Source organism: Pithys albifrons, chromosome 4 (genome assembly GCF_047495875.1).
Source record: "Pithys albifrons albifrons isolate INPA30051 chromosome 4, PitAlb_v1, whole genome shotgun sequence".
Taxonomy (NCBI): Eukaryota; Metazoa; Chordata; class Aves; order Passeriformes; family Thamnophilidae; genus Pithys; species Pithys albifrons.
Genome location: NC_092461.1, coordinates 6,697,519 through 6,720,565, shown reverse-complemented (window position 1 = coordinate 6,720,565; position 23,047 = coordinate 6,697,519). Strand labels below are relative to the sequence as shown.

The 23,047-nt window shown below is 40.5% G+C and overlaps 1 protein-coding gene across 4 annotated transcripts in view; it reads right to left on the bottom strand.

The window, feature by feature from the left end:
- F13A1 (coagulation factor XIII A chain) overlaps positions 1 to 23,047 on the bottom strand; it is a 59,883-nt gene that overhangs the window by 12,340 nt on the left and 24,496 nt on the right. For all 4 annotated transcript variants that reach the window (XM_071553303.1, XM_071553299.1, XM_071553302.1 and 1 more), the window contains exons 5-12: positions 22,621 to 22,739; positions 17,033 to 17,140; positions 14,303 to 14,477; positions 9,235 to 9,373; positions 2,872 to 2,975; positions 2,020 to 2,108; positions 1,205 to 1,358; positions 368 to 655 (exon numbers count right to left, since the gene is read on the bottom strand). In XM_071553303.1, coding sequence (XP_071409404.1) covers positions 368 to 655; positions 1,205 to 1,358; positions 2,020 to 2,108; positions 2,872 to 2,975; positions 9,235 to 9,373; positions 14,303 to 14,477; positions 17,033 to 17,140; positions 22,621 to 22,739 — 1,176 coding nt within the window. The remainder of the gene's footprint in view (positions 1 to 367; positions 656 to 1,204; positions 1,359 to 2,019; positions 2,109 to 2,871; positions 2,976 to 9,234; positions 9,374 to 14,302; positions 14,478 to 17,032; positions 17,141 to 22,620; positions 22,740 to 23,047) is intronic.

Below are 23,047 nucleotides of genomic sequence, written 5' to 3'. Positions count from 1 at the left end.
TTTCTCCTTCATCTGCTAAGAGAATAAAGGTATGAAAAACGATACCTTGCAGCTTAATACCTGTATTCCTTTTCTTTCTTTTATACTAAATAAGAAAAACTAACAATTCCCAGTCAGGCAGCTTGGTGTAACAGAACATCATGCAGGGAGCAACAGCCCGAAGGAAAGAGACTCAGCTCTAAATGCCCCTGGTATCTGGGCCAGAGCTGGGCATGAGGTCTTCTAATATAGAACAGAATATGTATTCTGATAGAACATCCTACCCCTAGCTACTAGAATTGACTCTACCCATGGGTAAAAACACTGGTGACAGTTAATAACACAGATAAAAAGATAGCAGTTTTGAAAACAACTATGCTAGTCTTACATGAAGAGGGTTCCAGTTTTGCACTGAAAGAGTGTTTCTTGAATTCACTTCTCGTGACTCCTGTATAAAACACTATGTTGCCTGACAGGTAGGTAGTGGCAGTGTAGGTGTTGCGACTTCTGTTCCTGAAAGTTATAGTGACTTTAAAGTCATTGCCAAGGACTGCCTTTTGCACTTGGAAGTCCATGTCAATATCTGTTTGTGGCTGATAGGTGGTATCTTGGGTAGTTTGCTTTTTAACACCATACATCACAGCTGTCTCAAGAGCCAGTCTCTCCTCATCTGAGCCTAGAAATAAATGGAAATCAGATTTAGAAAAGAAACAGGAATACTGCATTAGCCTCATTACCAATCACAAGGGTGCATCTTCCACAGTTTGTAGTAGTTGAGGTGAATCTTCCTGGGGTAACATTACTATTAGGAGAACTTCACAGCATCCAAATGAGTTGGTGTTAAAGCTAAAACAGAAAAATCCACGTAGCTGAATTCCTATCAATATGGCAACACTGATTTAATCTTTGTGAACATCTGGCCTGAGTAAGAAATGTCTAAACAGCTGTACAGCAAACCTTGAATCTTGTTGAATGCTTTGAGTTGCTCCATGACTACAGTTTATTCAGTCCAAAGCATTTCTGAGTGGCAAAGTTTGTGTTCTGTTTCTGCCTAGTGATCAAGGCATCTACAGTGTCTCTGGGTTGGACTTACAAATGGAGTTCCAGAGGGCACTTTGGCACCTTTTCATGAAGATACCCCTATGCCACAGATTTGTAAATCCACCATCCAAGATCTGACTGAGATACATGTATATCAATATGATCCCATCCCATTTCAGGTTACCTTCTCGGAACTTGTACTCCTCAGTAATGTCCTTCATTCCATCACCTCCAACTTCCTTGGTCACAATCAACTGCCCAATATGGCTTGTGTCAATTTTTTCGATCACTTGGGTTCCGTTTTTCTCCATTCTTGAGTAAAAAATGTCACTATTGACCTACAAAATTAAATGAAAAAGATTGAGATATATGGAAGCAGAGAGATGAAAAGAGCTCCATGACATGTTGACTTGAAGTCCCATTAATAGGAAATGCTTAATAGATAAAACATCTTTATTCTATTCTGTCCTAAGCTGTATACAATTCAATTAGAGAGAAACTTGCCCTGCCACTGCTGCAATTCTGGGTACAAGAGGTGATGCAAGAGGTTAAAACTCCAGAGCAGGCTCTTTAGCTCCTTATTGAAATATTTCCCTCTCAGGTCTGTTACTCAAAACACTCATTTGGTTGTTTGACTCTCTGTTACCCACAGCAGCCAAAAAGAATGTGGTGAGCAAAGAAGATGAGCAGCTAGACCTAGTGACCCATTTGCCATCATGGTTGAATCTTGAAAGGAAAAATGACCATAGCCTGAAATTCCAATGTAGTCAGCATAGCTTTTTTCTACTTGTTACATTGGTGAGCAGAGATCAGAGAGAAATCTCTGTCATTAATCACACCTACTGGCCTGCATGTCAGAATATAATGGTGAGATTGTTCTGTGATGTGAAGTATACATGAAGTAACTTCTCAATCCATAAATGATGGTGGAGTCCTGTCTTCTGTCTCACTATGGTCTCACTGATACCATTCATTGCAATAAAAATTTCATGTATGTACCTCAGCATAGACAAAAGGAGCATCAAACTGGAAGCAAACGTGACCATGTTTAATGGCTTGAACTGAGGCTGGACCACACCTGTACATACCTATGGGGAGAAGGGAGATAATGTGAGAGACTAAATTAATTAAAACCACATAAAAATGCCATGTTTTCTCAAAGAAAAAGAATTCTTGGGGTTTGGCTTACTATTTTAATAATTTACAGAAACTCCTGATCAAGAAGCAAAAAGCTTAATTTCTACTACCAGCCTTCTAGACACCACAGACTCAAGTCTGGAAAAACCTGATGGTTTGATACCTTTAGTGGCACAGTAAAATCCACTGTAAGTCTCAAGTGCTTGAAAAACACTTACAGCTGGTTTTGGTTAAATCAGACAATTTTGGGAGGACTCAGTTACACCAGAGGCTGAGAAAGATCTCACTGCAAATTTGCGCAGAATGTATTTTAAGGGCTGGAAAATTAAGGACTCTTGTGCCTACTGTCTGCTCAGAAAGTTTAGTTAGGGCTGTACAATAGGAAGGAGAATTAATTTGATCAGGATTTTGTATAGGTACTCTAAAATTTTAGAATCCTTTGGCAACAAGATTACATCTCTTCTGTACCAAGCAGGGCCTTTCTTATGCAGGATTTTGTGCCCATGCATCATAAGCAGTCTTATAATAAGTACAGATTTATTTTAGTGCTCAAAATAAATCAGGAGAATGCTCAGCACATATGAATGTGGTTAAACTGGTTCAAGTAGTTGTCACTGGTCATATGGTGCCACTGGCTCAGCTGTCATCAGCTCATTGTTTGCCACAAAGAACCCAAACAGAAAGTGAGCTAAGGAGGACTTCAAGCAATACTACCATCACTGGTTTCTTGAGGTGTCCCATCAACAACCTGCCATCCTCCAAAACCAACAGGAAGATCAGGTCTGGTCATCCAAGCTTCATTCCAGCAATGATAATTCCTTAGACAAGAGATGGGGCCAGAATATTAAATTATTGAAAAGAAGCATACAGACCAAAACAAACCTGTGTATTTATGTCCTGTCATTCTTTCAATAACAACATTTGCCAAGTCACGGATTAAAAAGTTGCCTCTTTTAAGAGGGCAGATTTTTAGGTCTAAAAGTCTGGTACCTATCTGTTAAAACCTGAAAGCCACAATCCTTCACTGTAGTTTCTTGACTGCAAATTGAAGAAGCTTTTTTGATTCTTCTAATGTGTTCTGAATGTAAATGTCTCAGAAAATATGCCACTGTTTGGAGCCTGTTGGGATATATGTAGAACTAAAACTAGAATTCCTTTACAGCCAGACACATCCACTTCAACCTGTCTGCAAACTTTGAATCTACCAGACAACGGTCTGCTTTATAGTTATTAAGCCTGAAGCTTTGGTGTCTCTTCTGAAGAGATTTCAGGACCAACTCCCTAACATACAGTGTGTAGTTTTCATGGCTCAAGACAAATATGCCAAGCTGGTTTCCATATTGGTTGAGGAAAAGAACCTGCACTTGCACAGCTTTTCTAAGACTATCCTCACTGTGTATTCCTTATAAGGTTTTCCTAGTGTGTCTTGCCAATGAGGGAAGTCAGATCTCCTAAAACACACAGCTTTTTATAAAACCCACCTACAACCATTGTGGGCCAAGTCTTGCCTTTAGGGCCCAGGACAGTACTCTGAAAGGTGAAATTTTGAGAGTAGTTCATCTAGATACTCAGGGTTGAAATGCTCTCCCCTGGCTGGATGCTCAGGAAAACAAAACAAACCCCAAAACTACAGCACCAACACAGTGTGCCCGGGATGTTTTAAAGATGAGCAGAGAAGAAAGACAGGTCTTGTAACTTCCTGCAATGATACTAGTGCTCAAGGCAAAGCACAAGCAAGAAAAAAAGATAATCTAGAAAAAGGGTCTCACAGCACAGCCAACAAAGGGTTTGAATTTTATTGCAGCAAAAAAATAAAAGAAGGAAGGGATAGAGAAAGGGGTAATTTTGCTTGCAAATTATATATATCCTACAGCAGATCTGAATGAAATTACATCTGGGTAGCTGCTGATATAGCCCCTAGTACATGCAATGATATTAGCAACAAAAATGGGGATTGTTAAACTCCGACCATTTCATTAATAATAGGTGAAAACCAGCCATGAAGCAGAGTCAGAAGGATCTGAGACCTGTCTAACAAGACATTTCAAAGTGGAAATGAAAGCCTGGATCAGGGTAAAACTTGTCAGTTAGGAGAGTTAATGAAGCAGCACTAAAGAAAAAGGAATTATTCAAGGAAAATGACGCACACTCAGAGAATTTTTGATGCTGCTGAGAGTAGTCAGTGCTGAATCATGCTAATAAAGCTTTGCTGAGGGCTACCAGAGAATGGGGTGGCAGTTCATCGTAGGTGAATATTTGAGTACTGCCATGCTGACATGTGAGAAAGGCAATCCCCGCCCTGAAGCCTTCACTGGTTCTCTTTGAATCAAAGTCAGATGCGTTACATCAGCTTTGTGTTCTGTGAAAGAAGAATCTGAAGAGCAAAAGGGAAGGATGATAAAAACAAGGGGGTTGGGTTTAAAGTTTAACAGTATGGAAAATGGCAGATCTACTTCAATTCTGTAATTAGGCAATGCAGTTTTTTCTATATTTTTCTCTATTCATCTTAGGGACAGGACCTTTCTTTCTGGTTTCTGTTGGTGCAGTGCTGGACACAACAGGATGGCAATTTCTTCAGGTCTTCAGTATATCAAATGTGAATGGACAAAAATACATTGTTTGTAAAACAGTGACCATTAAGGAAAGGAGGATGAGGAGAACATTTGCCTCTCCAAAATCTAGCAGAAACTTCTGTAGTAGAAGTGAGAGGTGGCTCTGCAACCATAATTTGTCGAACTGGCTCTATAATTCTTGTATTCCACAGCAAGCCTGAGACATTAAAGAAAGCAAGAATGGCAATGCAGATCAATGTAGTGACCATTAAATATTTACAGAGATAATTACAAATAGACCAAACAAAGCAATAGGGAAATTAATAAAAGATGACCGGGGAGGTTTATGCCTGGAAGACAGTTCAAGAAGGGTAGTTCGTACTGCTTGTGGGACAGGCATATGCTGGAAACAACTGCTGCCCTTTTATTAGCTAATAAGTTCAGGCATTGAGGTCAAGAGGGCCACTGATAACATTGCTGAGAAATTAGAGCAAAGTGATCTGGAAGTGAATGGGAGAGCAGAATTCTCAGAATTCCTTTCTCCACAGGCCTGGGCATTGATGAACCCCCATGGGGTGAGGTGACATCAGGCAAGTTTGTGCTGAGGTACTGAAGTCACTCTGCTTGGACCTCACTGTTGGAATGAGTCTTGATTCCCATCCAAGAGAAATATTCTGTAAGTGTCTTTATATCATCATTAAGAAAGACAAGGAGAACAAAGTAAGGGGACAGAGACAGTACTTATGGGCCCAAATCCGGCCAGCTTTACAAAAATAACTTTTTGCAAAGTCTGTGTAATTTTGTCTATGTGTTTTGTTGGTGTTGTTGTTGTTTCCTATCCTGAGGGAGAAGACAATCTTTAATAAAAATAAATAAACATCAGATAACATTCAGAGGGAGCCCCACTCTCAGAGATTGATCGGACTAAAAATCCTGGCTCCAAGTATCCCTGAAGTCTGAAAGTATTTAAAACCTGAAGACAGATCAGCTTCAGCAGTACAAGGCTGGAGTACAAGTACAATAGAAATGATATATTAATAAAGAAAAAGAGCTTTGCTTCCAGTTTTCAGGAGATTATAAATAAAAGTGAGAAGTGCATTTTAAAAAATCATTATAAATACCTTGAGCTTCTCCTCTTAAAAAAAAGAAATAAAATAGACATTAAAAACAAAATCAAGGTTAAGACACAAGCCAGTAAAAGTCGACATGTGGGCTACCATGGAGTGTTACAGAGTAATGAAAAGAAAGGACACAGAGGAGAAATGAAAAGAGGTGTATATATTAAGTCATACCCAAAGGGTTATGTGCACCATGTACTAATAAATGCACTAGAAGAATAAAAGGATGAACAAAGCAATTCAAAAAGTAATCAAGCCAAAGAAAAGCAAATGTAGGGTGAGAGGATGAAATGCTAGTGTAAAGATGTGTATGGATTTCAGTGGAGATAGGATGATTTTGGATTATCTGGCCCTGTCCCAAAAGAAGGGAAAAAATTGATTGAATTAAGAAGTCTTGGGAAACATCTGTTCAAAAGAGACATAGGGAAGTAATGGGAAATGTCAAAAGTAGGTGAGAGGTGTTTCATAGGTTAGGTTAGGAGAAGGAGAGAAGAAAAGATGAGACAGTGAGAATTCTGAACCATAACAATGATCCATTACTGGGTGTGTATGGACTGAGAAGTGAGGCAGGCAGTCAGTCGGGCTTGTTTCACATCATTTATGGGCAGAGGAAGTTTCAGAATACTGTTCCTCTAGAGCTCTCTGAGGCATAGTAGGAACAGCCCCATAAGACATACTGAGGTCCTGCTGTCTCATAGACCAGATGTAAAGGATTCTAACAGCAGGGAACAAGGCAATTAGCAGGACCACAGCTCTGCACTTCAGAAGAATAGGCTAAGACCTGTTTAAGGTACTGCTTGGAAGAATTCCATGGGAGACAGGTCTGGGTAGAAGATGGATCCAGGAGAGCTTGTTGTTTTTCAAGGGTCACATCCTCCAAGCTTAATAATTGTCCATCCTTGTGTGCAGGAAATCAACCAAAAGTGCCACAAGTCCTCAAGGTTGTCCCAGTTAAACTCAAACATTGACAAAAAAAAAAGGTGGTAAGAAAGCAGGGACAGGTGGCCAGGAGGAATACAGAGTCACAGTCTGAGCATGCAGGGACACCTTTAGGAAAGCCAAAACAGAGATCAAACAGAGTATGTCAAGGGATGTGAAGAGCAGTAAGAAAAGTGAGCACATTAGTATCAAAAGGAAGACTGCAGAAAAAGTGGGGCTGCTGCTAAACAGGATAAGCAACCTGGTGACAAAGGATTAAGAGAAGACCAAAATATTCAATGTCTTCTTTACCTTGGTTTTTACTGCTAAAGTTTTCCTTCGGAAGGAATCACAGCCCCTATGACCAGTGTGAAAGTTTGGAGTAACGAAAACTTACCATCTGTAGATGAATAACAAGTTAGAGACTGGTTAAACACACTGGACTCACACAAGTCCAATTGATCTGATAGGATGGATGCAAAAATGCTGAGGGAGCTGGCTAATGTTACTGTAAGACAATCTATCTTTGAAAGATCATGACAACTGGAGGACATTCCTGAGGACTGGAAGGAAGCAAATATCACTTCATTCTTCAAGAAAGCGAAGAAAGAGTACCCAGGGAGCTACAGATGTCTGAGTCTCATCTTGAGTCCTGGCAAAGTTATAGAGCAAGTTCTAGAAAACATTTCCAAACATGTTAAGGACTAGGTGATTGGCAGTAGTCAGCATGAATTTACTAACAGACAACTGTGCCTGACAAATCTGATAGCCTTCTCTGATGAAATTAATGACTGAAAGCACAAGGGGAGCATGGAGGTTTGTCCTTTTGACTTTAGCACCATCTCCTAGAACGTCCTCATAGACCAGCTATTGAACTATGGACTGGACAAATGGACAGTAAGGTATATTGAAAACTGGCTGAACTTCTGGAATCAGAGGGTTGTGATCAGTGAAGTCCAGCTGGAGCCTAGGCATTAGCTGCATACCTTAGAGGTTGATACAGGGTCCATTACTATTTAACAACTTCATTAATGACTTGGGTTATGAGACCCACTGCACCCTCAGCAAGTTTGCTGATATAGAAAATCAGAAGGAATGGCTGATACAACAGAGACTGTACACAAGGAGAAGCTAAGGCAGCTGGGACTGTTCAGTCTGAAGATAGGAAGGCTCTATAGGATCTTATCCGTATGCATAAATGCTTGGTTAGGGAGTTGAAGGAAATAAGACAAAGCCAGACTCTTTTCAGTAGCCTGATGAGAGAACACGAACCAACAGGCACATATTGAAACACAGAAAATTCTGTCTGAAGATCAGGAAACATTTTTTTACCATGAGAATGGTTGAGCACTGGCATAAGTTTCTCAGAGAAGTTGTGGAGTGCCCATTCTTGGTGATACTCAAAGTCCAACTGGGCACAGCCCTGAGCAACCTGCTCTGGCTAACCCTGCTTTGAACAGAAGGGTTGGATGACTTCCAGCAGTCCCTTCCAGTCTCAACTACTCTATGATGCTGTGATACAAGCTTCAGATGTAAACAAACCTAATTGTTTTCCTTAGGTTTCCTCTTAATTATGAAAATTACATAAAAGAGGTTACAACAACAGGTTCAGTAATTTCCTCCACCACATAATGGGTTTATTATAGTTTTAATATAAAGACTTCCAGAGATTAAGTTATTAATAAGACATGCTGATGAACAGCTATGCTAATGATTGGCGATATCATTGACACAAATCAAGTATATTGACATTGAATAAGACAAGTATCTCCTGAATATAGGAATACAGAGGTCATATTTGCTGCTTCACTCTGAAGAGGAGAGGCTTGAGGGCCAATAACCCACACAGAGCAAATAATCAATATATGCTACACTTCTCCTGTCAGACTGTAAGAGTTTGAAGAGTCTGTTAGAGGACTGACTTTTCTCCAAAAGACTGTGTATACTCTACTTCTTGGTCCTAGGGAGTTTTCATTTTATAAATCTGGTGATAGAATATCAGTATCTTGTATGATATCTTGACTTGTTTCACTTTTTCTGTTGAACTGAATTTATTTTGTAAAGTACTTATTTGCAGCAATGACTGCATGTACCCAATATAAGACCAGCCGATAAATGTGGAAACCAGACACAAGTGAAACAAGAAGGTGTTTTTCCATGTAGACTGAGGTACAGCTTCAAGCCTGGCTCCAGAAGGGTGGAAGTGCTCATCTTTCCAATTTTAGAAACAGCTTGGCCCTAAGGAGCACCGGCCCATTCCAGCTATCCTCCAATGTGCTTAAATGTGCACTGGATGGTAAAATTACTAGCAGGATCCCCCAGGGTTTGTCTGTTTACACAACAAGCACTTCATATTAGTCAGCCTACTAACAATCTCTTCATTCTGTTTCACACAAGCTATCAGTGTTTTTCAATGCACAGAGAATTGCCGTCATGTTTTTTCTACTTATACTGTTGGCACATTAAAAGCATTTTCCAGAAGGACTCACCAGACAGAGTCTTTTGTAAGTTTGGTGTCCACTTTTCCTTCATCATCCAGAAAGAAGTCCAGCCGTAAATTGGCATTGTTATCATGGGCAGAAGAATAGTTGGTGATGAGTCTTGCAGGTATCCCCAAGCATCTCAGAACTGTGGCAAAGACAGAAGTGTGATGAGAAGTACAAATATGAAGGCTGCATGCACGGATGACAGGATGAGAGGACAGAAACTATTAATAACTAGAATAAAATGGGAAAACTCAGTCAAAACAACCCAAATAATTCCTCCTATCTTCTTCATATTAGCACAAGGTAAATATTTTATTTGGTCCCAAAATGATGAACATTCAAGGTATGAAATGGCATAATGGTTATAACCTATGCAGCTGATTTAAAGCAGCCTTGCATAGTGACCACACTGCAGCTTTTCAGGACAAATCTGGGTGCAATGGGTCGACTGCATGACTAAATGTGGTTCAAAGAAAAACAAGTCTGAGTTTGCAAAAAAATGCAAAGTATATTAGGTCTCTTAGTAACTCAAGAGAATCATGAGATAATACTAAAAAGGAAATTAAGTATCTTCTTTTGATTGATTTGGAGTTTTCCAGTTTCACATCTGCTGTCAGAAGGGATCTGGAGAACACAAAGAATAAAGCAGAAAATTATTCCTAACAACGGTGGAAAGCTGCATTATTTGCAACTAAAATGACAGAACTTGAGAGTGTGAATTAAATGCATTACATAACTTGTATTGATTAATGAGTAATAGTAGTGGAATTTCAATAGTCCCTTCTCATAAAGAACCTTAAAAGGAAGATTAAAATAACCCAAACAAACCCCTAACCCTAAATCTCAGACTATCACAATATAGCGCTGGTGGCTCTTGTCACCATTTGACAAGGGGTAGATTTGGGAAATGTGGAAATGCTACATCTGTAGTCTGCAGTTGCATCAATAGGCTTCTGTGTCTGTGTGCACCTTGGCTCATAACCAGGCATGGAGCATGGCCCCAAGCAGGGAGGGAGGCTACTCCAGATGTCATGTTTTTTTCTCTCAGGTAAAAAAAGTTACTTTTTTTCCATTTTAGGAGCCAACATGGTTCTGCAGAAAACAGAGGGTGTCTGTGGTTTTTTTCCCCCTTTCCTTTTTTTTAAAGGGAGAAGATTTTTATTGAAAATCCTATTTAAAGATAGTTCCAGTGCTGCAGTGTTGAACAGCTCTTGCTGCTACTGTTGAGTTTTATATATTCATTAGCATCACTACTGTGACTCCCAATAAAGTGTAACACTGCACATTCATTTCAAGTTCCTGGATGACAAATTACCTGGATGCATCCAATACCATATGTACCTATTGATTAAACTTAATCCAAGTGCCCTCCAAGGCTTCCAGCACATGAGCCATCAGGGCTCATTGAAAATAATTTGTCTGACAATTTCAAGATTAATGACCATTTCTTGAATGTTTTAGCATTTTTAACAGATGATCTAGAGAGTACAATATAGTAACCTTGGAAAGCTGGACTGGTCATAACAATAAAACACTGGCAGCTGAAAGAGACTTAAAATCACCTCAAAACAACCCTGTTGGTTGCACATGACTGTTTGGACCTTCTCTGTCCTCTGTGTAGTGATCAGTAGCTGGATATATCAGTGGCTATCGTCGGGTCAGCCACTGGACAACATTTCAGTTTCATAACACTCAACAAACTTTATACTTCAGTAATCCTTGCCACAGTACAAAGTGCCAGGTCTCTGACATGACTAACTTAGTCAGCAAACCAAGTCTGGTTTTGCCCCAGAAAAATACGCCTCTCCATTTAACACAGCAGGCTCCAGGCCTCTGCTGCATCGCCCCAGTTTCACAGTGGCCTGCAGGCAAAATATTGCGTAGCGGTGATTCAGGGCCAGTGCAGGGGAAGATGGGAGAACTGGTGTGTGTGTCTGTCTGTGATCTAGAGAAATCCAGATAAGGCAACAAGCAGAGAAGACAAAGTGGCCACAGAAGCCACTGTGAGGAGTTGCATCCATTGGAAACATTTCCATGAGCCTTTTTGAATGCACTGTGTTGTGCAGAGGCTGAGAAGCATCAAGTACAGACCACGCAGCCTCAGACAGTGAAGGAAGTAGGTATCTCTCAGGCTCTTTGGATGTGGGTTATTGCTCATTATCCCACTGCATCAGGAATAAAATTAAACATTTACTGTGCTGAAGAACAGAGCACTTGCCAGCATCTTCCTAAATCACAATAGGAATCTCTTAAGATACATGAAAGAATTCAAACTTGCACAAAACAGTTGACACTGTCTCATGCAACATCCTTGTCTCTAAATTGAAGAGACGTGAATTTAATGGATGGACCAATTAGTGGATAAAGAATTGGCTGGATGACTCCACTCAAAAAGTTGCTGTCAATGGCTCAATGTCCAAGTGGAGACCAGTGACAAGTGCCATTCCTGAGGTGTTGGTGCCCTCTAACATCTTTGTTGGTGACATGGACAATGGGATTGTGTGCACTCTTGGCAAGTTTGTTGGTGACACCAAGTTGTGTGGTGCATTGACACACGGGAGGGAAGGGATGCCATCCAGAGGGATCTTGACGGGCTTGAGGGGTGAGCCTGTGCAAAGCTCAGGGACTACAAGGCCAAGTGTAAAGTCTTGCATATGGGTCAGAGCAATAGCAAACACAAGTACAGGCTTCAGGAGAAGTAACTGAGAGCATCCTTGAGGAGAAGGACTTGGGGGTGCTGGTTAACAAGAAGCTCAACATAACCAGGCAATGTGTGCCTGCAGTCCAGAAATTCAGCTGTATCCTAGGCTGCATCAAATTAGTGTGGCCAACAGTTTGAGAGAGGTGATTCTGCCCCTCTGTTCTGCTCTCATGAGACCCCACCTGGAGAACTGTGTCCAGCTCTGAGGTCCCCACTATAAGAGGAACATTGACCCATTGCAGCAAGTCCAGAGTAGGGCCATGAAGATGATCAGAGGGTTGGAGAACCTCCCCTATGAAGACAGGCTGAGAGAGTTCTGCTTGGAGAAGAGAAGACTCTGGGAAGACCTTAGAGAAGCCTTCCAGTATCCAAAGAGGATCTGCAAGAAAGCTGCAGAGGTATTTTTTACAAGGACATGTATTTATAGGATAAGGGAGAATGGCTTTAAACTGAAAGAGTGCAGCTTACATTCTATATTAAAAAGAAATTCTTCACTGTGAGAGTGGTGAGGCACAGGTTGCCCAGAGAAGCTGTAGCTTTTTACTCCTGAAACTGTTCAAGGCCAGGGTGGATGGGGCTTGGAGCAACCTGGTCTAGTGGAAGGTGTCCCTGTCCATAGCAGGGGCATTGGAATGAGATGATCTTTAAAGTCCCTTACAACCCAAACCATTATAAGATTCTGTGAGAACCAGAGAAATCAGAAACTTCATTCCCCTCTGCAGCTGTGAGAACTACATGCCAACAATATAAATACATATAGTTCGTTTCAGCATAAACCTGGTGTAAAGGGGGTTTTTTTCTCTTCCTCTTCTTCTTCCCTTAGCTGGTTGGGGGGAGGAGGACCCCTTTTAACTCTGTCCTGGACAGCTGGCATTTTGCCAGCTCAACCCAAGACAGATGGTCAGGAGACAGACTTATTTCTGATGTCCTTACTCTTTTGGATAATGTTTGAACTATGTCAAATAACCAGAATGAGTTTTGACAGTCAGTTATCCAGACAGGAGGAAAATTATTTACAAAAATGAAATTTACACATACAGAACAGGCAAAAATTAAGTGAAAGCACAGAGATGCCCAGAGCTGCCTGAGGGTGAAGAAACAGTCCCATAACTTATCATTAATTATGCAATTTTCACATTTCCTATGGAAGATGAGTGATTAATAGCCTTCATTTTTGATAAAAGTATAATATGAAGAGAAGTATAATGTGATTCCTTGAGACAGCAACATGTAACAGTATTAAGGTACATGAAAAATGAGAAGGTTTCACATAGAATTTTTCTGTAGTTTCCTTTTCATATCTTGAAGACAACAATCAAATTTAGACCTTCAGCTGTGGCTGAAAAGAAGTTGATGCAAGGTAGGCTCCAAGCTTGCAGTAATACCCATTACACCTCCCTGCAACAAGCTGATCTGGTCTTCCCCCCAGCCTGATGCTTCAATGTGTATGTTGTAAGTGCTTCTAAAGAAGATCATCTCAGCTTGAGACACTTACTTTTAGTCTCCATTCAGCTTCTTCTATTGGCCAGTACCACAAGCACAGGAACTGTTTAACTGGCTCTATACTGATGCTTGATATAAGCATTGCTTCTAATATCTGGTCTTTAATGTCTGTATAAAGCACATTAGATACATTCTGAGAATCTTTCTTGACTGCTAATAAGCTGCAGTGTGTTCCAGTGTATTAGCAGACGATGATGTTAAAAAGTACTAGATAGTAAAACAATGGGACCAATCCAATGCTGCTTTCCTGGCTGGGTTTTATGACCTGCAACACTCTGTTCACTACAACACTAGAACTCTGGTTTCACCAAGTGTGTTTAGACTTAATTTTGTACTGTTAGACAATTCATAAATTAGACCAGCCTTTTCTTCACACTTCTGGCTCATAAACTCCATAGAAAATGTTAACAGTGCTCAATAGACAGGTGCAGGGAGAGTTCACCTCAATTTTTCTAGGAACAATCCTCCGTAGGTGAGATTTGGCCTTTCTGCATCACATATCCCATACTGGATAGCAATTTAATGTTTTAGGTCTAGGTCACAAGCACCCTGTTCATTGAAAATTTCCTGACATGTGGACTGTGCCAAAAGACTTAATTTTCACAAACTTACCTTTGTGAGTCACTGAATACATTTTACTGAACCATTAAATACTTAACAGATTTGTATGGAAGAGTAGCTGAACTGAAGTACATACCTAAGCTTTATATAAAGACCATCTCTTTTAGCCATATATTTTTAAGTATCTCCACTATTTACTCCTGAACAACATAGAGCCAGGGATTATTTTAGTTGGTTTCATCTAAAATCTCTCTCTGTTAAGCAAGAATTGCAGAGCAACATGGAGCTTTTCTCACTGATACCTACAAGTGTTGAAGACACCAGCAAAGACCCAGCACTGGCCATATCGCACAGGTTGCTTAGAACTGTAATACTCCAAGAGAATGTCCACACTTCCTGTCCAGGCTGAAGGTGCAACGCCATAATCATATGAATTATTCCAGGAACCAGCAATCACACCATTATCATCCCTGGAGTTGATCTAAAGTCAAAGGAAATGATCATTAGGGATGTCAGAGATGGAATAATGAAAAGCTCTTTAATCCAGCAGACAGACAGGATTGGAGAGACTGAATATGGCTGAGTTTAGTCTAGAAGTAAGATGGAAGAGTTTCATTATGAAGGTCAAGGATAAACAGAACAATCTTGCTAAGGCCCATGGATTCCTCATCACTGAACAATATTGAATGAAGGCTAGACACCTTAAGGTAATGCTGAAACTAAAGCAGTACACTGAGTATCCATGTTGCCAGTTTAGTAAGTTTTATTAACATTAAATATGCTAACTGCTATGTATTTTAAATAAATGCAATCAGTTATACACTGATAAGCAAGCTTCAGAAATATTAAGCTGTGCTCTTTCCTAACATCATCTGGTTTTCTGTCCATATCAGTCCATAGATTATTATAAAATCACTCCTGATTTACAGCAGATTTAGAGGAGAAACAGTCCACTGTTATTTTTAGATTAGAAACCAATATTTTTGGTCCAGCATGCATGAAAACAAGGAGGAATTTGCTGTGTAAGTTTTCCTTTGGTAAGATTATACAAAGCAGAGAGTTTTGCTGACTAATGGCTATACTGATAGGCATTAACGAGCAATACATCTCCTAGCTGCAATTTGAACCAAACCAGTTGAGGCTGTGCAAAAAGCTCATTCGCTCTGTACCTTTTAATTATGCTAATGTGGAACAGCTACACACCAGCCAAATAAATCACAATTCTCATTTGAAAGCTTTTGGCTGCATTAACTACTGTTTTATAATTAGAAAATCGACTTCCTGTGAACTCTAGGACTGAACAAAGATAAGTATTCAGAGTCATAACCAAAGGGTTAAGAGGTTGTGCCCATATCACTGGTGTGGGAAATATGCCAAGAGAAGCATTTCAAGGACAGGGCAGCATGCTGGTCTTCAGGCTCTCCTCTGGTTGCAAAGAGTAGAAGAGAGAGACTCTACTGCTCTGCAGTGATAGGAAGCCTCAGAAAGATTCCAGCATGGGGGCATGTCCTCAGACTAGCTCAGCTCTACTACATTTCAACTTGAGCAAGAATGAGGGTAAGGAACACAGATGGGACTTCAGTACCTCTTGCCCACTTCTTACTCAGGTCTGAATTTCAGATAACCCAATCCCCTGCCTAGCTATGCCTAATTCTGTGATCAGACCTAAAGTACATAGGTTCCTGGATTTCCAATGGTGAACTTCTCCACCTCTCTAAAATGACTGAGTGACTCAAAACTTCAGTAATATGCAAGCCCTCTTGGCTCTTGAACTTTGTGCTGTTTTGTCCTGAGGGCCTCCACTGTCCTTCATGAGGGACTTTTTGCATCCGCCAGTCCAGACATGAAGGAATCACATTCAATTCTTACTTCTGTTTGGAGGTCTGAAGCCATATTCGTAGTGTCTGAGGTGAAAAAACTAAGTAAAATATTAAAAGAGAGAGAGAAGTGGAGGTGTTCTCAGTGCTTCTTGCTTAAGCTGTTCTACTTATCATGATGTTGTGCAAGATTGAGAGGTCAGAAAATCCCATTCAATGTTATCGAAGACAAAGAGCTAATTTTCTAAAAGCCTGGGCAAATGCTATAATAAATGGGTTAAAGGATCATCTCTCTCAAGCAGCCATGTTTTGTGGACAACTGATTTTAGTAGCTGGCTTGACAGAACATCTAATTACACCAGCTCAGTGACTAGGGTATTGTTCTGGGAAGCAGAAGGCATCAGTTCAGGCCTCAAATAAGACAAAGGAGAGGACTCAGCCTTTGTCTTCCACATCCTGGATGAGTCTAGCATCTTGAATATTAGGGTTGGGACTTCTCTTGCCCCCACAGCACTAGTCCTGGTGCCTAGCCACCAAAGAGAATGGTGGTCTGGGAAGTCTTCTCCTTGGTTATTTTAGGTAATTTTGTTCTGAGTGTGGTATGTTTTGTGAGCCCCATGTTTAAGAGGACACTTCTCACAGTGTTTTCTTCTGGGGCCAAGGTAGCATATATATATATATATATATATATATATATATATATATATATATATATATATATATATATATAAATATATGTTCTCAGCCTGATTAGGTTATTTGGGGCTTAAATCAGACCAACTAACACACAGCATTGCAGCGTTATAAGACCCCATTGAGGTTAGCACTGGAGTCCGCATAAAGTCTCTCACTTCCCCATCCAAAATTCCACCCATCATGTCACCTTATTGTCCATAGCAGAAATAGCTTTCACAGTTATATCAGCTACTGGAAAATGAGCACAGTGTCACAAGGAATTCTTATGCCTGGAGTGCAATGTCTAAAAGTGGCTTTCTCACGCTAAGGCGCCATTCTCAGTAAAAGGCGACGAGCCAACTTAAGTTCCTTCAACTTTAGTGGAGCAAAATAAAATGTCAGACCCCAGAATGGACAATTGTCAGAATGGACAAATGATCGGTTGTGTGTTGAAGTGAGCACATCAGGGCATGAGGGCCAGTTAAATCAGCCTGGCTTTGATTTATGTGTCACCTCTGACACATATTAGGCATCCATTACATACCACTGCAGAGGCAACACGGCAGATTTTGACTGGGTTTCCACGTCCAGAGAGCTCCAGTTCTGCCTTATCCATCAGGAACAGGCAAGCATCCAGAATGTTTTCTTCAAACTAGATAAAAGAAAATAGAATGGGAAACAGAGTCACTTTTTATTCTGGATAGCACAGACAAGGCTGTTGTTGAAATTGCTAATCAGCTTCAAAATTGGCTGGTGAAGTCAAAGTTCTGTGTTTAACAATACAAGTTTTCTTCTGGAATAATTGTCCGTGTATGGGGGGAAAAAAAAAAGTGAGAGGCTATAAGGGAAGAGGGTGTAATTTTCAATTCAATCTCATACCAATTTCCAGAAGGTTGAAATGACAACACAGCCTTTCTGACAGGACATAAAATTTTAAGTGCTAACAAGTATATAATAGGAGGATATTATAATAATAACTACAAGAAGCTAGTCTACTCATGAAGGACTTCATGTCCTTCAGAGATTCCAGACCTGTTAATTTCAGGACTTCTCTGGCACAGCCAGTGCATTGCTGAGAAGTTGAACAATAAATGGTTTGCCAGTGTTAATTTGAAGACACATTTTAAAGTTATTTTTTAAATTCTGTTTAAAATTGACAAGCCAAAAGCTGATTATATAGATTATTCCTGGTCTACAAAACTTACACATCAAAAATACCAAGTGACCTAAAGTAGTATTCTTCAAAAATAGAGTGAAAATGTACAGTTTTTTTCAATCAAGCATGAACAAGCACAAGAATGAATCGAGGGCAGAGGTGCCTAAATAGACCAAAAACCATTTGTCACAGGACTTGCCCTGCAATGTATTTCATTTTCCTTAGGAGAAACTGCATAGCAAAGGAAAATACCTCTGTCTCCTGGAAAACAGTAGGGGACAAGGAAATGCACATTAATAAAACAAATGTCTTCTAGATACACAAACTTATATTAACATTCAAGGCTGTGAGACAACTCCATGGAGCTCATCCTATTGCCATGTTAGGTTTTATGTTCTGTGCTTGCATCCTGAAATATGTGATTCACACTAATATGGTTTTTGCTCTCATGATGCTACTCGAGCTAGATTGATTTTGTAACTGTCTCCTGCCTGGCTTAGGCTCTTTGGCAGAGGAGGCTGACCTGAGCTCTGCCTCCTGAAGAAAGTGAGCAAGAACCCAGACCAAGCTGCTACTTTGGCAGCTTGGGGAAAGGCAGAGAAGAATGAAGAGTGAGGTCAGAGAGCTGAAAACGAAGCCCCAAGAAATAAAGATTTCTGCTGATACCACAGGAAACATTGGAGGGATAGGGGTGACATCCCAGGCAGTAGATGAACTCTGGCATAAGCCAAGAAACCAGAAGCATCTTTGTGTTTCACGACTTTCAGCCATTTCCTGGCCAATGGAAGACCTTTTCTTTGCCTCTGCATTAAGTCTATCTGGGTCTTATTGCTCAGGGTATCACTGCTGTACGGATCACTCTCAACAAGTGTGAGAGGCAGCACATCTCTCTCATCATCACCACATTTGCATTGAATTACTTTCTCTGAGCAGGCAATCACTAGTGAGCAACACCTTATAGTCTGAGCAAAACTGCACTCATGGTGTTTGGGAATAGGGAAAGGGGAATCAGTGTTTCTCAGAGACCTACTCCTGATCATTCCTGGGAAACTCACTAATTGTATGATAGACTTTCCAGTCCCCTCCACTGGATGTAAATAATCTTGGGTGCATGACTGTGTTGTGGTGACTCTGGGCCCTCACAGGCAACTTTCCTTCTTCAAGTTCACTTTTCTTCTGATCTGGCCCAATGATTTATCACTTTCACCAGAATCAAAATCTGCTTTCTACACTTCAAGTCATCAGACCTGAGTTAAATCAATAAGAAGCTTACCTTGCAAATTAAATCTTTCTCATGTACACTTTATGAGACACTGTCAATTTTGCCAAGATATACAGAAAGAATAAAGAGGAAATAAATTGCTGTTGGGGTTGTTGCCTTCAACCTTAGCATTGGTATGACATGAATGCTCATGAAATAACTTGATTAACAGAAGAAAGAGAACAAGCTGCAAAGTCTACGTGTCTTGCACTGTTGTAGTAGCATAGGATGAAGAGTAGCTTTAACACTAAAGGCAGATTTGTCCCTTCTCAACTATTCAGGGTTTTAAAAACTTTACATCTAACTCAGTCAGTTTCCTGGTCTCACTCTTGGCATGAAAATGCTATCTAGAGGGAAGTGGAATAGAAACATGGCGGTTGTAAGGCTGAACACCTCTGCAATGTTAAAAGAGCCAGAGCAGCAGCAGGAAGACAGGACAAGTGAGTGAACCTGTGCCAAGCACAGACACTGCTTGCTCCACATAAGCTGAAATGAAAACAAATCCATTTCAGGATCAAGAAGCTTGGGCAGTGCCATTCAAATCAAGGTCAGAGGGACTGTATCACCTTTTGCACTGGCTCAGTTAGGGCTGTGTTCCTCACACTCAGTTGCAGGCAGATGTGATTTCATGTTACCTGTGGTCTGATCTGGCCAAATACATGTGCTGTAGAGTTACATTGGCACAGAGGGTTTCAAAGCTAGAGCAGATCAATGTGTGGACATGAAAGAGGTCATGATGGAAACAGAACTCTATTCCCACCTGCTTTCTTTTATTCTTCTGCCTCCCCCCCCCCAAAAAAAAAATCAGCATTAAATCATCTCCTGACATTTTTCAGCTAGACAATTCATATGTGTCTAGATTTCTTCCAAAGCCAAATTTTCCCTAATCCTCTTTGGAATTTTCTGAGTGAATGGCTATTTATAGTTTCTTAGGAGGGATTGCAGTCATGTTACAAGGAACACCTCCATCCTCATTCATTACAGCCATGTTTCAACTGTTCTGTTGTTCTTTAATTCCTCAATCCATTCTTCTTGTCTATCCTCCTCTCATGTTGATGCTGCTGATTACAGAAAACAGCTGTGAGAATCAACTCCCACTAGTAACCCACTTTTGAACTGTATGTTCCTTTTTAATTTGCAAGCTGAGTTAAAGCTTCCAGTGGTCATTGTTCAAAGCAGTTTTGTTGCCTAAGAACATTACCATGCACAAGTCTACCTGTATTTTTATACATGGCCATATACCTTTCACTGTATGTGGCCTTCTGCTTTTTACTTACATATTGTAAAAGGCTATATATCACAAATATAAAAAGCATACTTGTATGATATATCTCTATCACAGACCTTGCCTCTAGTACTTTTACTCACTCACAGCAATGCTCTTATTCTTTACATGTAGGATTGCCAAAAATGAGAGAGATATGTATTTTTAATGGTTGGAAGTAGGCAGGGTAAATCAGGAACATCATGTCCTGCATTTCACTGAAAGTAAGGTAACCAGAAGAGTATTTCTCAGTTGTTTTGCAGATTGATGTCTGTTATACCCATACACAATGATCAATTCCATTAAAGCTCTTGACTTGGGCCTGCTGAGATGCATTTGCCACACTCAGCCTTCATATGGGCAAGCAGTAGCAAAAGGTGCATCACAGCGCAGGGTAGAAGTCAGGTCCTTTAATTTCAGCCAACACAGGAATGAAAGTGCATGACAAAGGCCTATGGAACACCCCTAACCTCCCAGACAGAACCAACTCCTAGCAAAACCAAATAAATAATGCAGTTTCTTCAGAGAGGCCAGTGTTTGTGTCAGGAAGGTGCCAAATTTGCAGAATATAAACACCTCGGGCCAAGACACCACAGGCCATAAATTTAGCATCTTAGGACATAAATCCAGCATCTGGTTTAAGCAGCACCTTCCCCCTCCAGTCACTCATTCCCCTCTCTCCCTTAATCTGTCAAGGAGTGCATCCCAAATCTAGGAACAGAACAAGCTCAAGAAAAAACATGGGGGAAAAAAATCAACCAAATGCTTATTCAGCTAGAACAGCTCTGCAGCAGAGTCACTGCACGGCTGTACAAGAGCTTGCAGGGGGAAGGAAGGGCCAGGAGGGGGCATTTTTGGTCAACTTAAATGCATGCCCAGCTTTGGCCTCAGGATCTGGTTCCACATCTCTTACATCAGAGGCACTATCAGCTTATGGAATTTCTTCCTCACTCCTTACTTAGGGGTTGTTTTTATCTCACTCAGAAAGACAGTCGGACTCTGCAAACAACAGCACTGACATGACTAAAGGAATGGTGCAGAGGCAGGAACTCCCTAAGGCAGTGCTGCTGCAGGAAAAAAGATGAAATTGTACCCTTAAATAAGGAAACAAGAGAGATGTGAGTTCAAAGAGCTCTCCAGGGCAAGCACACTGGCAATCCATCCAGCTCAAGCTTTGAGATTCTGTTTAGCTGAGGGAAAGAAAGTGAGGTGTAAAGCCCCTTGTGCAAGGCTGTGCTAGGGAGGCACCACAGAACCAGAATGGATCCATCACCATAGTATTAAAAAATATTAAGGCCAATAATTTCTTAATTGTGCTGCTGTGAAAATTCAGGAATTGAGATGAGCAGAGTTCACCACATCCAATATTTGTCCACTGGGGCCTCTCTGAGTGACAATTGATCTCATTTTGGTACTACTTGGAAATGCCCTTTTCCCATTCTTACGCAGTTTCTTAACTCTTTCATCCCAGAGGAATTTTCAGGCTGGTTAGTTCTTAACAGAAGGTTGAGGTAAAATAGGCAAGTAATAACTCTGAGACAAGGGGTAATGGTTTTCAACTAAAAGAGGGTTGATTTAAATTAGAAATGAGGAAATAGTTTTTTACAACAAGGGTGGTAAAATGCTGGAACAGGTTCCCCAGAGAAGCTGTGGATGCCCCATCCCTGGAAGTGTTCTAGGCCAGGTTAGACAGCCTACCTGAGCACCTGATCTACTGGAAGACATCCCTGTCCATGGCAGAGGGGTGCAACTAGATGATCTTTAAAGATCCCCTCCAACCCAAATTGTTCTGTGATTCTATTCTATAGAAGGCACACCAATACCCCATAACAGCCTAGTTTGGGGTGTTTCCCCCAGGCTGTAAGAGACCACTAGAGACTGATATTGTGAAGTCAAGGCAGCAAAAGGAGAGGTCACTCTCTTTGCCTCTGTGATGGTGGAATTTTAAATTCTGTGAGTAAATCCTAGTTTGTCATAGGAATCCTGTGCCTATCTGACCCCCAAGATCAGAATGATTTCCACAAAGCTGCTAAAACTAAAAGGAAAAGTCAAAAAGCAATACAACCTATTGGTAAAAAATTAAAAAACAAACAAACCCATACAACTCTAGAATTCACAAATTTGTTTGAGCCTGAATCAGCAATAATGCAGCCACAGAAATATCACTGCCCTGTGGAAACCTCAACTAATGATTATAACTTTCAACAGGCAGCCTCTTAGTATCTGAAACAGGCCCCTGAAACAAGGTCTTTAAATGTCAGCTATTATAACATTGTTTTTCTGGTTTAGGCATATACCTATTTCATACAATTTTAAAATTATACCCCTTATCTTTCTGAAGGAGAGAGCAATAATGCAATCTAGAGCCCACAGTCTCAACCACAGTCTAGTGTCATTTAAACTCATTTGCTGTCCTACTGGGAGTAGCCAGAGAAAGTCTAAACAGCTCACCTGACCATAACTCCAGCTTCTTGATTTTATATCTTCAGTGTTTCCATGGAAAACAATACCAACATCATTCAGGACATATTCTTCTCTTTCTTTCTCATCATCCAGGTACACAGCATCCTCTACGTCAGTTTTCCAAAAATAAATGTTAACATAGGTGCTGAGTTTTCATATAACACAGATAATACCATCATATATATAGCATATATATATATATAGCTTGTATAGCATATAATACAGTCATCTTTGAAGAAAAGCACCCCTGTTCCATCAAAGAAAGCATTGCTTGCTTCACAGAGTACAAGAATAAGGAGGTAGTGACCCTAGTTAGGAATACAATACACAACTTAAAAGCATGCAAGATGCAAAAATGCTGACAACTCCTGCCTGTTTTCTCAGGATCTGTAAAGCATGATTAAAATGTCACATC